The sequence below is a fragment of the Mercenaria mercenaria genome, chromosome 7, assembly GCF_021730395.1.
Source record: "Mercenaria mercenaria strain notata chromosome 7, MADL_Memer_1, whole genome shotgun sequence".
Taxonomy (NCBI): Eukaryota; Metazoa; Mollusca; class Bivalvia; order Venerida; family Veneridae; genus Mercenaria; species Mercenaria mercenaria.
In genome coordinates this window covers 23,251,953-23,267,261 of record NC_069367.1, presented here as the reverse complement: position 1 = coordinate 23,267,261, position 15,309 = coordinate 23,251,953, and the positions used below count along the sequence as shown (strand labels likewise).

The window sequence follows — 15,309 nt, the reverse complement described above, 5'->3', positions numbered from 1 at the left end:
TTAGGTCAAACATGTTTACACTGTTATGGTGTGTTTCTCAGGTGAGAGACCTAGGGCCATCTTGGACCTCTTGTTTATTTAACATTTTACTGGATCCTATGTCTTTATTAGATTAAAGATATGAATTCACTTGTTCGCAAAAGTTTGTGATATGTTTACGCTGAAATAAACCCGTTTCTAAAAAGTGGTAGTAACTTCAAAAGATTCCTGCAGCGGAGTGCCATCATGTTCCTCATTAAAAGCTTCAGTAATACTTATTGGACAAATATAGTCCGGTAGCGGAGAGCAAGACTGTTGTTTTACATGGTCGTATATATCGTCGTGAGAATCTAAACATTCATCATCAGAAAAGACATCGCCATCATCATTATCACGATCATCGTCTTCATCACGATCATCATTAGTCCAACTCGTAATTATCACTTTCAATTCATTTCAGTCTGATATTTCTGTGGACGGACCGTCAAGGGAGGTAAAAAAAGTCACGGATTGGGACTACATCATCATCAGCAACAACAATATCATCATCATCACTAGAGCAGACATGGCAGTCAAAAGGTATGAAAAGTTCATTTAGCACCTCAGATGCTATGAACGCATTCTTACAACAGCTATAGTCAGGCAATGCAGTTTAATGTTTTAAGTAAATCCAAACGAAGTTTGAAAGCCAAATCGAAAACCAATTGAAAGTAGCATCTTCAAAAGATTCCTGCAGCGGAGTGCAATCATGTTTCTCATTAATAGCTTCAGTAATACTGTTTGGACAAATAATATAAGACTCAAATGTTGTTTATCTGAAGATCGTTACAAAACACGTTTTATGATTTTCACCTATGCTTACTAAATGATAAAATGCGAAATTATGTTTGATGGGACACTGCTATCTATTATTTAGTACCAAGCGACGGTTGTTTAAGTTGAAAACGGGACGAAGACAAACGCCAATGTATTACATTGGTATTTTTAATACAGAAGAATGGATATAAATTATATATTGATACAAGCAAAAGTACAATCATACTAAGAATTGAATATAGACTGAATTACTTACAAAGATAATGAAATAAACGACCTAAACATTTGTACAATACTTCTAACAGGAAATTTGAAATGACCTATAATGTCTAAAATAATGCACACGTCCGTTTTCGTTTCCATTATTTCACCCACAGAAACATTGTGAAAAGGGAAAGACAGAGGCCGACGACGGGAAAGCTCATTCCTGACGCACTGTTACACAGATCGTTCGTACACGAACACGCTTCAATTCCGTCTTTGCTGTCACATTTGTCTCCAAAGCTACTTGGTGAGCAAGCTCTAATTACATCTGTAACAGAAAATAAAGATTTATAACTTCTATTCTTTAAAAGGTTGTATCTTAAACAAGAATGTCTGAGATAGCAGTAGCTTATGAGACTTCCTGAACGCGTATGTAAATACTAGTTTGTTTTATGTTGTGCAAAAACTGCATAATATGTATAAAATTATATGTTGTGAAGGTACATGTATCAATTTGAAAATATTAATATGTTCGGGATGTAAAGGTTGAACAAATTTAGCTCGTCAGCGGCCCGCTCATATGAATAATGCTTAAGTATTATCTGTAAAGTACAAATACTGGTATACCGTCAAGCAGTTACGCTCAAAGGAAACAGCCTTCATTTAGAAAGAGTCTTTTTCGTTTAATGTATTGCAATAGCTAGTTCTAAGAAATTCGAGCCTTTTTTCTTCCAGTTTCATTCAAACAGTAACTATAAACAGCTTGAATACGTATTTGACATTTTGAATTTAATTATATGAACAAGCAGAAAAAACGTGTGATAGAGCTAATATGCTGATTGAGTGTGCCTTCTTGCCATAATGGCACACCTGGTGCTATGATTGCCCTGTGGTGAATTTGGAAACAAGGTATATCATTTTGGCTTGAAGACATAATCAAACCGTTTATTGACCTTTTTAGTATATCCCATTTCATTTTGATCAGTACGTACTTTTTTCAGGCAATACTTAAAACAGATAAACTCTTACAGTAAACCACGAGAAGAAAGTATGAGTTGCTTCCCCGACAAAAAGTTATCTGGATTTCAGATAAGTAACTAGGGTAGAGAAAAGTAGGCCTTTACATTTTTAAGTTAAGCAAAAGACCAGCGACACATCTTCTGATGTTGTAATGATAACATCAGCATTTTGGTATAATCATTATTCCTATTTTCTAACATCTTGAATTTGTCAGTTGTATTTATAGTAAGGTATATAATAACCAGTAAAAGATGAGTAATTATCCTGTACAAATGCCGTTAAATGTTATAATAGAATATGCAACATTCGGCTTGAATTCTCATTAAAAGGGGCTTAGTGACACATTAAAACTGGCGAAAATATATGAAAATCGGATAAAAAGCAAAGAAGATATAACCATTTACAAACAATTCATTTAATGACATGGCAGCCATTTAGGACAGAATGACATTACCATATCTCCTTAATTGTTATACAGTTATAACTATGTACGGCAGTACAATATTCTTAGTTTGTACAAAAGAGTCTATATAAAAAATGTACAAGAAATTCAAGTTCTATTTTCAATGGTATCTAACAAAATTTTTGCCATAAATACCATATTTGGTTACGGCTATATAAGGAAATAACAATGACATCACTGTGCTCAAAATGGCTGTCTTTTCATTAAATTTATAAATTTTAATTTGGCATATTATTTTTGTTTGTAGTCTGATTTTCATATGTTTTGTTCTCCAGTTTTAAATGTTTCATTAAGCTCTTTCAAAATAGAAATGTAAAATGTTATATATTCCCTGTAAGTCTGTTTTATTTACAATGGTTTAGCAACTTTACTTACTTCCGCCCGTTTTTGTTTTCAGACAGGATCCTGCGCAGGTAGCTGTTTTAGCATTACTCTCATCGAAAGGGTCGTTGCATCCTATGCAAGAGTAACATTTGATGGCTGATACACTTGAAACTGAAAAGAACAGAATGTACTAATTTTAAAAGCTTCATCATTAAGGTAGTGCAACCATACTGACACAACGATGTTGTTTTAATGCTGTTTCGGCACCCTTCGCTCATAACCGATAAAATGTTTTTCTAATAAAAAAACGGAGAATGCGGAAATACGTAATTAAACGGAAAAGGCGATCGTCATTACTGGTCCAATAACTTAAATAGGTTATTCTATATCGCCCGCTGCCTAATGGAAATCGACAGTATTTCTGTCTCATATTATCGAAAGTTTATGGTAAAACAAACTAACAAACAAACAAATAATTTCTTTGAATATGAGTTAAATATTTAACAGCGATAGACATATAGAAAAATAATCATCCGATACAACATTATCTATTTATTTACTAGGTTTAAATAATGAAAGTTTAGTAGTTGTTCGGTCATATAAGAAACAGTTTCCTGTTCCGTAATTATTGTTTAAGTAAGTCGAAACAAATATTCCGACAATTTACTCTATTTTACCTAGCGCTGATGATATATACCAAGTTTGAACACAATCTGTAAATTATATTATTTCTGAACCGATTATTCCAAAGTCTGTACGGAAGAAAATTTATAAGAAATAAAGCGCAGCCTACATTGGGAATCGACCTGCCTTCAACTCATTCGTATTAACTTTGTAAACAATATGTTTTACGTAATTTTCATCTAGAAAGTATGTAACATTGCAAAAAGATCAGAAAAGATAAGAACACCGAGTCCAAGACATTTAACTAATGTCACCATGAACTCAAAGCCTGATGTTGCGACAGTTAACAATCTGTAGGAAGAGCCTTTGAACATATTTAAAGAAATATTCCACTGAATTTTCAAAGTGACTTTCTCTAAACAAAGTTACATTAAATATAGAATGTATCATACATATTGAATTAATTTATACTGTATATAAACAAACTTCGCTATGCATGTATATTTCCATGTTGTTGATAGGAAATATAATGCAAATGATGACACTTGCATTTTTTTGTAATATACAACCACAATCTCGAAAATGATGACAAAGAATTTTCGGCGGTCACCATAACCGAGCATTATTTATATGTATAAACGTCTACAAAGCCTAATATATGCTCATGTGGAAAAAAAAAAATCCTTGTACCTACAAGGAACTGTAAAAAAATCTAAAATAAATGCTGCATCTGACACTATCATTCCCACTCTGAACTCTTTTTCTTGATTAGTTTTAAATGAATGCTACTTGTAAAGAAAATTTAGTCAATACTGAAGCAAAGAGCCAACCCGCCATTTGCTGTTTTGCAAATAGTTTAAAAGATACTAAAAGTACATCTCTTGAATTAAGGGGACAGTTAGATTAATCTATCAATATCAACATAATTATCAAAATATCATTAGTCATGATTAAATCACACAAAAGCATAATTTTATTCAATCTATTACAAAAGCCCGTTTTACAACTCACAAAGATACACATGAAAGATATATTTTAAGAAAATAAATATACACAATTTACAGAAACATGATGATTTTGATTTTTACTAGGAAATACTTAAATTTTATACATACATTAAATGCGCTTTGAAAGTTTACGATAAGGCATGACGACGCAATTATTTTGTTTTTTGCTGTCATTTTCTTCCCATACATTTTTCGATAATTTGTACATTTTGGATGCTTTTATGCATTTTTTTTTTGAGTTTTCAAAGATGGGTTGAAGTCATAAAATGAGCGAACTGATATGATACTATTAATTTTTTTTAATTGTAACAACTTAATATTGGACTAAGCGTAGACTAAATTTCAAAATTGTACGTTCAGCATTTATTTTTTAAAAATAAAGGTGAAAGAACTAATGGCGGATTAGCTGTTGTGTTCAGTATATGTATTTTCAAAAGTTAAAGTGATCGTTTCGCCTTGGTTGTGCTGATTACCAAACTTACTTTCTCCTCGTTTTCCAAAGAAACCTTGTAGTTTTACTGAGGAAAAATATAGATCACTGATATTCCTTATTTCCAAGGTAAAGTTAGTACTTATAAAGTATTTGGTGATAAATGATCTATTTACGCGTAATTGCTCAACTGTCATCCTCTTTGGACGGTGTTGAATTTTAAGAAAAATGGTTTCGTATATGTTACAAAAATATTGTTTTTATTTCGTTTTTTTTATTTCTATTTTTTTGTAATGTTATTTGATTATGGCTATAACATGTTTAAGTTTTTCATAGTATTGAAAGTTGTTTCTGAAGAGTGACGTATTCATGTAAATATAAAGATGGATATGAATTAGTACTATGTAGCCTTATTAAAATGCACGTTAAAAAAGTCAAACTAGTCACACAGAATAAACGAATAACATTAGATTTACATTGTGTGCCAGCTAATATTTAATACGCATATTTTGACAAAGCATCAGGCATGATCAAGTCCTAATTGTATCCTTTATATATTAAAAATATTTTGAAATTTTCCTGAGAAATGTTTCAAATTAACATTCAATGCATTTTTTTTTCAATAAGAGAGAAGTTTTAAAAGCCAGAAGAACATTATCAAGTAACCAAAGAATAATTATCTTATAAAAACCGTTAAGTTTAGATTAATATTTTACTTACCCAAAACGAAAACAATCAGAAAACGAAAACACAATGCGTTGAAGTTGTTCATTTTCAGAATATTTTGGTCTTTCAAATTACGCAACTACTTTTTCAGGCGGTTACAGGACGCACGCCTTACTCAAACTGAAGCAATACAAAACGACCTACTTTCTTATACAGTTATGAGATAAAACACGTACAAGTTGTCAACATTTACAGTTAGCTCCTCCCTAAAAATTATAGTCATGTGCACTCATTGAGGCCCCGACATAGCATTTTGTATTTTGTTATTGATGTACAAAAACATAGTAAATATTTTGCATACGAACTGCATTGACAATTTCACTTTACTCTTTTTCACGGTTTTCACACACACACACACACACAGAGTCACGCACGCATGCACGAATGCACGCATGCATGCACGCACGTACATGCGCACACAAGCACGTACGCACATGTTCACGTCAGTACTTCTATTTGTTGGGTTTCTCTTGCTGAAAAGTTAAGTTGGGTTTCTCTTGCTGAAAAGTTAAGGTCGCTGACTTAAAATCGCCAGTCACTCACTTCAGCAGGTTCGAGCCTCACTTGATACATAGAATTACTCATGTAGGAAACCATCCAGTTGGCTTACGTTCTACCCAGTCGCCCTTCCATGATGAAGTTTTGCCTAGATGGACGGTCTTCCTTAATTTGTCCATTTGCTTTTATTTTAGATATTTTTAACATTTTAAACCTGTATAAAATATGAATAAATGATACTTTCAAAAAAAACGTACTAATCTAAGCGTTTGAAATATTGGAAATGAAATATAGAAATATATATATATTTCTAAACATATTTTCTGCAAAAGCAGTATGAAATCTTGAAATGTTAACCTGTATTAACAAAATTTAATGGAAAGAATCTGGCCAGTTTTAAATATGCTATCATGTTTCTATAACAAAACATAATAATACAATTGATACTATACAATTTGATACAAACAAAAAAGGTTGTTATGTAAAGAAAGAAAAAGAGAAAAACATATTGAGAAAATACAGTTCTGTATATAAATGTTATATAGGACATATGTAAGACATATAGGTCATATGGCGACTTTTCAGCTTTAGATTTTGGAAGACCCCGGGTGCCCCTCCGTGTAATTATTATTTTATCAAGGGCGGGCACTAAGTAGAAACATAGTCCTTCCATAATCCAGCAGGATGACTTCTTCCCGTGAAGAATTCAACACCCCGATGAATTGTTAAAAATATGTTTTCTGTCACATGAAACCTACCGCGTTGTACGGAAGTAAAATTCAAGAGGCGCTAGTGTTTGTCAATAAAACACTTAAAAATAAATTATGTTTTATTAAGTTAATAATGGGACTCTTTTCAAGGCCACGCTATTCTTTATTTGAGCCGCGCCATGTGAAAATCAACATAGTGGCTTTGCGACCAGCATGGATCCAGACCAGCCTGCGCATCCGCGTAGGCTGGTCAGGAACCATGCTGTTCGCTAACGGTTTCTCTGATTGGTATAGACTATGAAAGCGAACAACATGGATCCTAACCAGACTGCACGGATGCGCAGGCTGGTCTGGATCCATGCTGGTCGCAAAGCCACTATGTTGGTTATCTCATGGCGCGGCTCATTTCTGCTTTGCTTAACGTACTACAGAGTTGGCAGGCAGGGTCTTCCTATTATGATAAACAAAATATCAAAGACATGATCTTAGCGCAATAAGTCCTTTTTAAATCGTCCACTTTTTGCACTGAGGCGACGATGTGTCTTCTGTACTTTTAAGTTAATTAACTGAAAGACGTTTCAATATCATCTTATTTAGCACTCCCATTGTATTATGTACAGATGCTAGTGCTCATTTTTTTTAAAAAAGCCTCTATTTTAATTTTAGCTACTTGACCGTTAACGTTTCTTTACAAAATTTTATAAGTAGCTAAAAGTCAGTAAGGAGATAGGAAAGTCATTTTATTTCTTTGATATAACAAACATTGTATTTGCTATGGTAAGGGAGGCAGCAAAAATACATGAAAATACAGCTTCTCCAGTAACGAAATAAAATATGAGATATTTACATGTGACTTAGTATGGTAGGTAGACGGGTATTTTATTATATTCCGATTAGCTCTTAAGTAACTGTGACGCTACCAACCCGTGCAATGGAAAACCCCGCCAAAATGATCCCGCAAATAACTGTTGATAGAGTAAAAGTTTTTATGTAACTTACTATGCACAACCCGTTTTAGTGGGATTTTGTAGGGGTGTAGAGTAAGGACAGCTTTACAATCATCCAGGTGACATCCAGTGTTTTGGGATAAGCAGAGGAAAGTGCAAAGCCGCTGTAACAATAGGACTGGTATAATTGGTAACTAATTTTTTCTAAGCCTAAGTAATAAAACTAGTTAAATTATTATATTTACATATTTGTCTTCTCACTAAGTAGTCAATAAACTTGTCTAAACCTTTTTGTTTGACATTTAAGGTCCTTATATCATTAATTACTTCTTTCGCTAAATTGCCGGCGACACAGTGTAGCGAGTGCTCAAAGTTTAGTTTCGATTTCTGTACCCTCGTTGCTTGTGAAAGTTATTTTTGGTGTATCTTAGGTTACACGGTTTAGATTTGTAAGCTAAAGTTAAAGCTTCGCAATAACATTTTAAACGCTAGCGATTGCAATTTTGATGCATTGTCGAACATCAAAACATTGTTATTTAACTAATACAATATTTTAAAATCACAGGTATCAAGACTTAACATGAGCCATAAATGAGTAATTTAATCTTTCGTTCATCTTTCTCCGAGAATAATGATTCTAAACCATTCTTTTTTTCACAAAATGTATTGCATCTAATGAACACCATTTCAGCACAACTTTTGATGTTCTACTAAATATCATTGTTAATATTTTTTACAAAATAAATAGAAAACTTTTATGCATAATTTCCAACAATTTTACGTGAAACTGATTTAGTATTTATTTCACGATTTACGTTATTAGATGAATTTGACGCAATATGTGAGCTCGATAAAGATACAAATTTCTTCTCAACTGACAGGTGCTCGATCATGACATAAACAATATAAGTTCCAAAAATTAGGATCCATCTTTGAAATTCAACATAAAGTAACACGTTATACTGGCAAAGTATTTCAAAGTTGCCGCAAAGTTAATATAATAATGTAGCTCAGTTCTATGAAATGATAACGAAATAGTGGGAGTTCTTTGGTTTATTAATTATAAATGGGCTTTACCAAGACCATCGAATGTTCATATCTTTAGAAAGACTTTTTTTACATTAACTTAGTCGAGCCCTTAAAAGTTAGGCTCTTGGTGTTCTGGCTTCAGACAAGTTGTTGAGTACATTGGTGTAATCATACCTTAGATTTACCTTAATTTTATGTTTTACTTTATTAATTTGTTATTTTTGCGCTAATGTTAGAGCCTTTCTTATTGGGGATCTTATTTACATTGTGTTGTCTTACTTGTTGAAAACAGAGTAAGTGCGAGGTTGGCATGCCCTAAACGCGTTTGAACTCCCAGTTTCCTTTATATAGGTTATTGACCGTTCGACTTGTTTTCTGTATGACTGTTTTGATTTGTCTGTTGCGTATGTTTCTTGTTTGTTGTATGCGTTTTTTCCTCCTCCTTACTCCCTATATTGCCCCCACCCCCCTTTCCCCTTGCATTTGCGCTACTTTTTGCATCCCTCTCCATTAACTTTGAGTTAGTTTTCGTGGTTCCCCTTTATTCAGGCATTCAATACATACATTGAAATTAAGCTCGAATATCATATCATAGAATGAAACAAAACATTAAGTACGTTTTCGATATGACTCATGTTGTTTTATAGGTTTATATAGAAATATTATTTATAAAAGATATATAACGTTTCAAAAGACATGAAGCATTATGTTGGTGGATGACATTAGAGAATTCGTGTTTACATTTTACAGAAAAAGGAAGATATATAGATAAATTTTTGTATTAAAACCTTAAAATTCTGCCATAAAATGACAGCTAAATATTGAAGCTTGAGGATTTTTTTATATACTAGCTTTTCCCAAAACATACATGTTCATGTATATAGTAACTTTCTTCGACACAAACATGACTTGTTTGACAATACATGTATTCCCATTTTGTTTCAACGTCTCTTTTCATATGACATATACTTTTGTTTAACTTTACATGCCTAGAGGTTTGCAATAGGCAAAGACAAAACACACACACACACATACACAAACTCACCCTCGGCCTCTCGACATCAAAAAAGGAAAGAAAATAGAACAGCAATTGAACAAACGTTAAAAAATGCATGTAAGTAAAAACCAACACGTACATTTGTCAGTTTTATTACCTTGCCTTGATCTTTTTTGTTGTAGGATAACTTAAACTGCAAGGAAATCGAGGAAAGAATGAACCTTTTTTTTTATTATGAATGAAGTTTCTGACTTTTCTTATAAGCTCTGGTAAATGTGTATCATAATTATTTGGAAAAAAATCATTGAGATTCGATTTAAATTTTGAAAAATAGTTCTTATTCATCATCTTCTTAATAGTGAAAGTTCAACACATTCATATATATATAAATCTAACATGCCATATCTGTCTGTGCTTATCATACAGATTACTCAAGAAGTCAAATTCACCCGTTTAAACTAAAGTTTATTTTTAGCTGTAAAGATGATTACTTTCCATGCTTTTAACAATAGGAAAAAACGCGACTCGCAAAAAGGTAGGTCGTACTAAGGTCTGAACAAATTCATGAAAGCGTGCTATTTTCAATGTTTTCCCTTTTTTTTCCAACTTTGAATTCATGTCTAAAGTAGACATGATATTGCTCGTCTGTTTAATTTGTTAAATTTCCCCTTTTTGTACATCTGTGGAATTCATTTTTTTCATATCTTTTATGTAAATTAATTTACACATCCTCTACCCCACTCACCAGCTTTTTCTTTTTTACTTAAATTGCAAAGAACACTATTTTTCAAGATTGACGTTTTCTTCGTGCAATAGTCCAAGAATATTTAACTTTCAATCGGAACTAGATGTAATTTATGTTGATTCGTATTGTTATAATAAGGTAATAGATAAGGGTAGATTTCTCGGAAGTATAGAGTACCAAAAAACACAGCCTCAGAGCCAAGCATCTGCAAAGTAGGCCCACAACAAAAAGAAGCTGTTCTCAAACCAAACAATTGCAATTCCTTAAACAGGTGGGTGAAAATTATGAAAGTTACTATGATCTTAAAAATCTACACTGAATCGTAAATAGTTGGTATATGCATTTCTTTAAATCAACACCGTTTAAGTTACATCAGAGCTTTAAGTAAAATGAAACAAATATCTTTTTTCTGATACACTTTGACGCTATAAGGAAGAAAGAAGTTTTTACCCTATCACAATAATAGATATGCTATCATACTATTCTTAAAGTCAGCTATCATATTATTCATAAAGTCAAGAACACTTACATATGTGCTAATAAGTTGTCAAGTTTAAGAAAATATGACATATTTGCCTCTAAAGTAGAAGAACTCGAAAAGCTGAGTGATTTTCACTATGTGCTCAATACAAGTGATGGTGATACTTTTAAACAAAATTGGAATCAAGAAGATGTTCAGTTAGTATAAATATTTTGCATCAAATTGAAGAGGAGAAATTTAGGTATACGGTCAAATCTGCTAAAATATTCACATACTAAAAGACATATTTGAAATTAATCAATCATTTGAAATATTTTATATCTATATAATCCATTACTCAAAGTAACCAATATTGATTATCGGATAATTTTCAAGGGAGACAACCTACTACAATATGCCAAAGTATATATTAAAGTAAGGGAGACAATCCTGTTTGATGAATTAGCTTTAACACAGGCGATAACTTAAGTAGACAATTCTCGATACTTTTTGTTAAAAGTTGACCTTGGTTTCTTTTTTAATGTCCAAAAACAGGTATATATATAATACTATAGTTATAACCACACAAAACAAACTTATGCAAATATTATAAACTTTGATATGAATTCATATATCGGTCAGTTTCCAAAGTATTATAAAAAAAAAAGTTTTAAGCAGAATTCTGAAAGCAGCAAAAGTGTCAGCTTCCCTAATCTTGATGCAAGGCAGTAAGCTCTGGAGCAGACACATGATTAGGCCAGTTATATTACTAGACCAAATATCCGAATCTCAACCTAATTCCATCATTAAGTTTTGCTGCTGATTTATAATGTTTAGGTATGTATACAATACAAGAAAAAAGTCGTCAAAAGAAATGCAAGCAAAGTCTGAAAATCAGGTGATATTTAAGGGCAGCTTCCTTTATTCCTTTAGATTTTAGTTTCACAAAGTATTGCAAATTTACCTACAATAAAATATTAGTATCATTTCTGAATTCACGTGCATACATTGCGTAATAAAACATTCATAAAGCATAAATATTCTCGTAATTGTTTATGTATTTCGAGCAAATATTGATATTATCAAGTACCACACCCATCTGCAGTAAAATTGTGAATACATTCAACTTATTTTTTTGTTTTACGAATCCCCTATGAATGTCTTTTTCTTGTTTCTGACTTTGATTGTTTAAAAGTTTTTTACTCCATTACCGACGAGTCTGTTTTGGTTAGAAATTATGTTCTGAATTGTGACACCTATGTTCAGAATTTGACAAAGATGGTAAAATACTAAAGGAAGACAGTAAGTGCTAGAGATCTTGAAATATCTTTTTCTTTTCCTGATGCAATATCTCAAAAATGTGCTTTGATATTTTGAGGACTTTTTCTATGTTTAATCTCCATATGTACTACTTATTCCACACAAAAAGGTTTATGTTAGAATAAGTTCAACACCTAAAGTTTAAATGACAAGCCTATATGGATTTTAGTTTTCGGCACCACGAATTAAAACGATTCTTGTGATCTTTGGTTTCTAATTCGACTATACATTTGTAGACAGGCAATGAAATATCATGTAGAGATTAGCTTTAAAAGTACGGATGTGAGCCTTGTATTTTAGGGACGGGTCCTTTAAATCTTAAGAGATGTGTAATCACCCTAAATAAAAATTTTATTGAATTTCTAAATGAGCACTCCGTTATAATTGAACTCATAAGAGGTGCTCATTACGAACCTCCTTTTAAGGGTTTAAGCAATATAAAAAGTAATACTGATACCGGTAAGCACAGCAATTGATTGACCTTGGAATTAAAAAGGCCGGTAAACGTGAATCACAGGATAACAGATATTTATTACCTTGCTAAACAGAATGTAATTTGATGTCAAGCACTAAATTACACCAATTAACAATCAAAACTAGATAAGCGTTATCTAACACATAAATTTTTCAAATTTGTTTAAACTACAACTGTCACAGGAGTGACGAATTATACGCCAACAGAAGTAAACCAATGTCAAAGAACGTGTTCTATTTTTGATACCTGTGTATGAAAAATGAATTGAATCTGTGACCTTTGACCTACTGGCCTCAATATCAATTCGGGTTAACTGTTGGTCATCACCATAGGTCTCCCTATCAACTTTCATGATCCTAGGCCCAAGCGTTCTCAAGTTATCGTCCGAAAAAGGTTTAACTGTTCCGGGTCTCTGTGACCCTGACTTTTAACCTACTAACCTCAAAATCATAAGGTGTTTTTTGCTGGTCATGATCAATTTCCTATCACTTTTCATGATCCTAGGCCCAAGTGTTCTAAAGATAGCATCTGGAAACCTTTTGACTGTTCCGTGTCATTGAAACCTTGACCTGACTGACAGACTGACTTCGTTTGTGGGGATAAATACATGGATAGAGTCAACAGAAAATAAAGGGGATCACATTCCATGTACACATCACGCCATGCTTATATTTTCCACAGTATTAGCGTAGCATTAGAGCGAATTTGATCTGAATATTTTTCAAAATGTCTAAAGATTACCAATTTAACTTGGGGAAGAAATTCTTCACACAAAACGTTTATTTTAATAATTACCTTGTATTTAATGAAAATGCCCATATGCAATATACAATGGACAGAAAGTATTTAGAGAAATGTTTAATGCAACCTAACACTAAGTTAACATTTAATCAAACAAACCTGCATTGATACGCACATATCTGTTTGTTGGGGTATCGACCAAAATATGTTTCATCAATCTAATATTTTATTGGACATAGTTGTTTTAAATATTTCCTTTTTTCCAAAGAAAAATATTTGCAATGTCTTCTATTAAGGTATTAGATGCCTAAAAGTAATGTTTACAAAATTGCATTTGCTAGGTATATTCTTAAAGGTGACCGTGTATCGCACTGTTTTGCATTTTTTAAACAACTTTCACCGTGCCGTTTTTTTAAATAATTTTGTATAACTTATGGTATCTCCTCAAGCTCAAGTAGAGACTAATTTCAAAGTGATGGCCACTATCCAAAACGTTTGCAGAGACCTCATTTAACCATCAATTTTAATCAAAGAAACATGAAACTATTGGTAAACAGTTATAAAACACAAAATTAAAATGTCAGTAATGAATATCATTTTTTCTAGGATGCTTCAAGTAAACGGATTTAATGAGACAGAATTCTAACTTCAACATTGAAAAAATTAAGGTCGAATCCGGTGTTTCTGTTTTGAATTTTGCTTACTTTATTCAAAAATAACCTTGGGGCAGACGTAAAACCTACATAAATTTCTTCAACGATATGTAATCTAAAGAGTGAAAGGAAAATAGAGAACTTTTACCGCATGTAACTTAATATTTTGAAAGATGTGTTACTCTACCCCTTCTGTTTAAGTAGTAAATTTATATTGAACAGCAAGAAATAGCTTATCAAATCATATTTTTTCCATTTTTGTACAATAAATCAATTATAAGTCTTGAAAGAAGAAAAACTTACTTAAAAAAAAGGAAAAAAGGGGAAAAAATTGGTCCCAGTAGGGCTTGAACCTACGCCCCCGAGAATTGCAGTAAAAGTAGGTTTATGGTAGGAATTGAATACTCTTCAAAAATGAGGTTCTCTATTACGCTTCTAATACCTTAAATGAAATATATAGATTAGAGTCTTTTTTTTCTGGCACACTTATCACAGCGTCACACGAAGACCATTTACAACATTTTCAAGTAATAAATCACGTGAATTTGCTTAAACTTCAGCTAATGTATCCCTGTATTTATTCATCTATCATGTGTTTGAAAAACGCAGTTTCTGAAAAAATATTTGATTATGTCACTACATAATAGTTTTCTAAAATGTATATAGATGAAGAAAATATATTTAATTAGATCATTGCTACAGGGTTTAGTTAAAAGAAGGACAAAAGATTAACAGAGAAAGTCATGTTCAAAAAATCAGCACATCTCATATATATATATATATATGTGCTCACCGACTGAGCATATGTTTACTTAAAAAGTTCTAAATACCCCAACTAAAATTAGCAAAAACAGTGATACAGTTGTTCCCAATGATAACCCCCATTAGGAAATTTAGTTATACGGTAAACAATTCACTCGATAAACTGACTGACTGATTCTTAAGGTAGTTCTATTATGCTAAAGAAGAGACTATGAACTTGAAAAAAACAACACAAGCCCATGTCGCAATTAACCATGTACTCAGGACTATTTGTCTTCTTCAAACTCTCACACTCAGAATGTATTGCACTCATTTAAATGTATAAAACAATATGAAGTTTTCTAAAAAATATTGTATCTAAGATTACCTCAATCTCTTG

At 32.2% G+C, this 15,309-nt stretch overlaps 1 protein-coding gene across 1 annotated transcript; it reads right to left on the bottom strand.

Moving 5' to 3' along the window:
• Nucleotides 1–947: 947 nt before the first annotated feature.
• Nucleotides 948–5,745, bottom strand: LOC123555550 (uncharacterized). Its single transcript, XM_053548992.1, has 3 exons — nt 5,588–5,745; nt 2,858–2,977; nt 948–1,327 (listed from the first exon to the last, which is right to left on the bottom strand). The coding sequence occupies exons 1-3, from the start codon at nt 5,637–5,639 to the stop codon at nt 1,158–1,160; spliced, it is 342 nt and encodes a 113-aa protein (XP_053404967.1). The 5' UTR covers nt 5,640–5,745; the 3' UTR covers nt 948–1,157.
• Between the last annotated feature and the right edge of the window lie 9,564 nt (nt 5,746–15,309).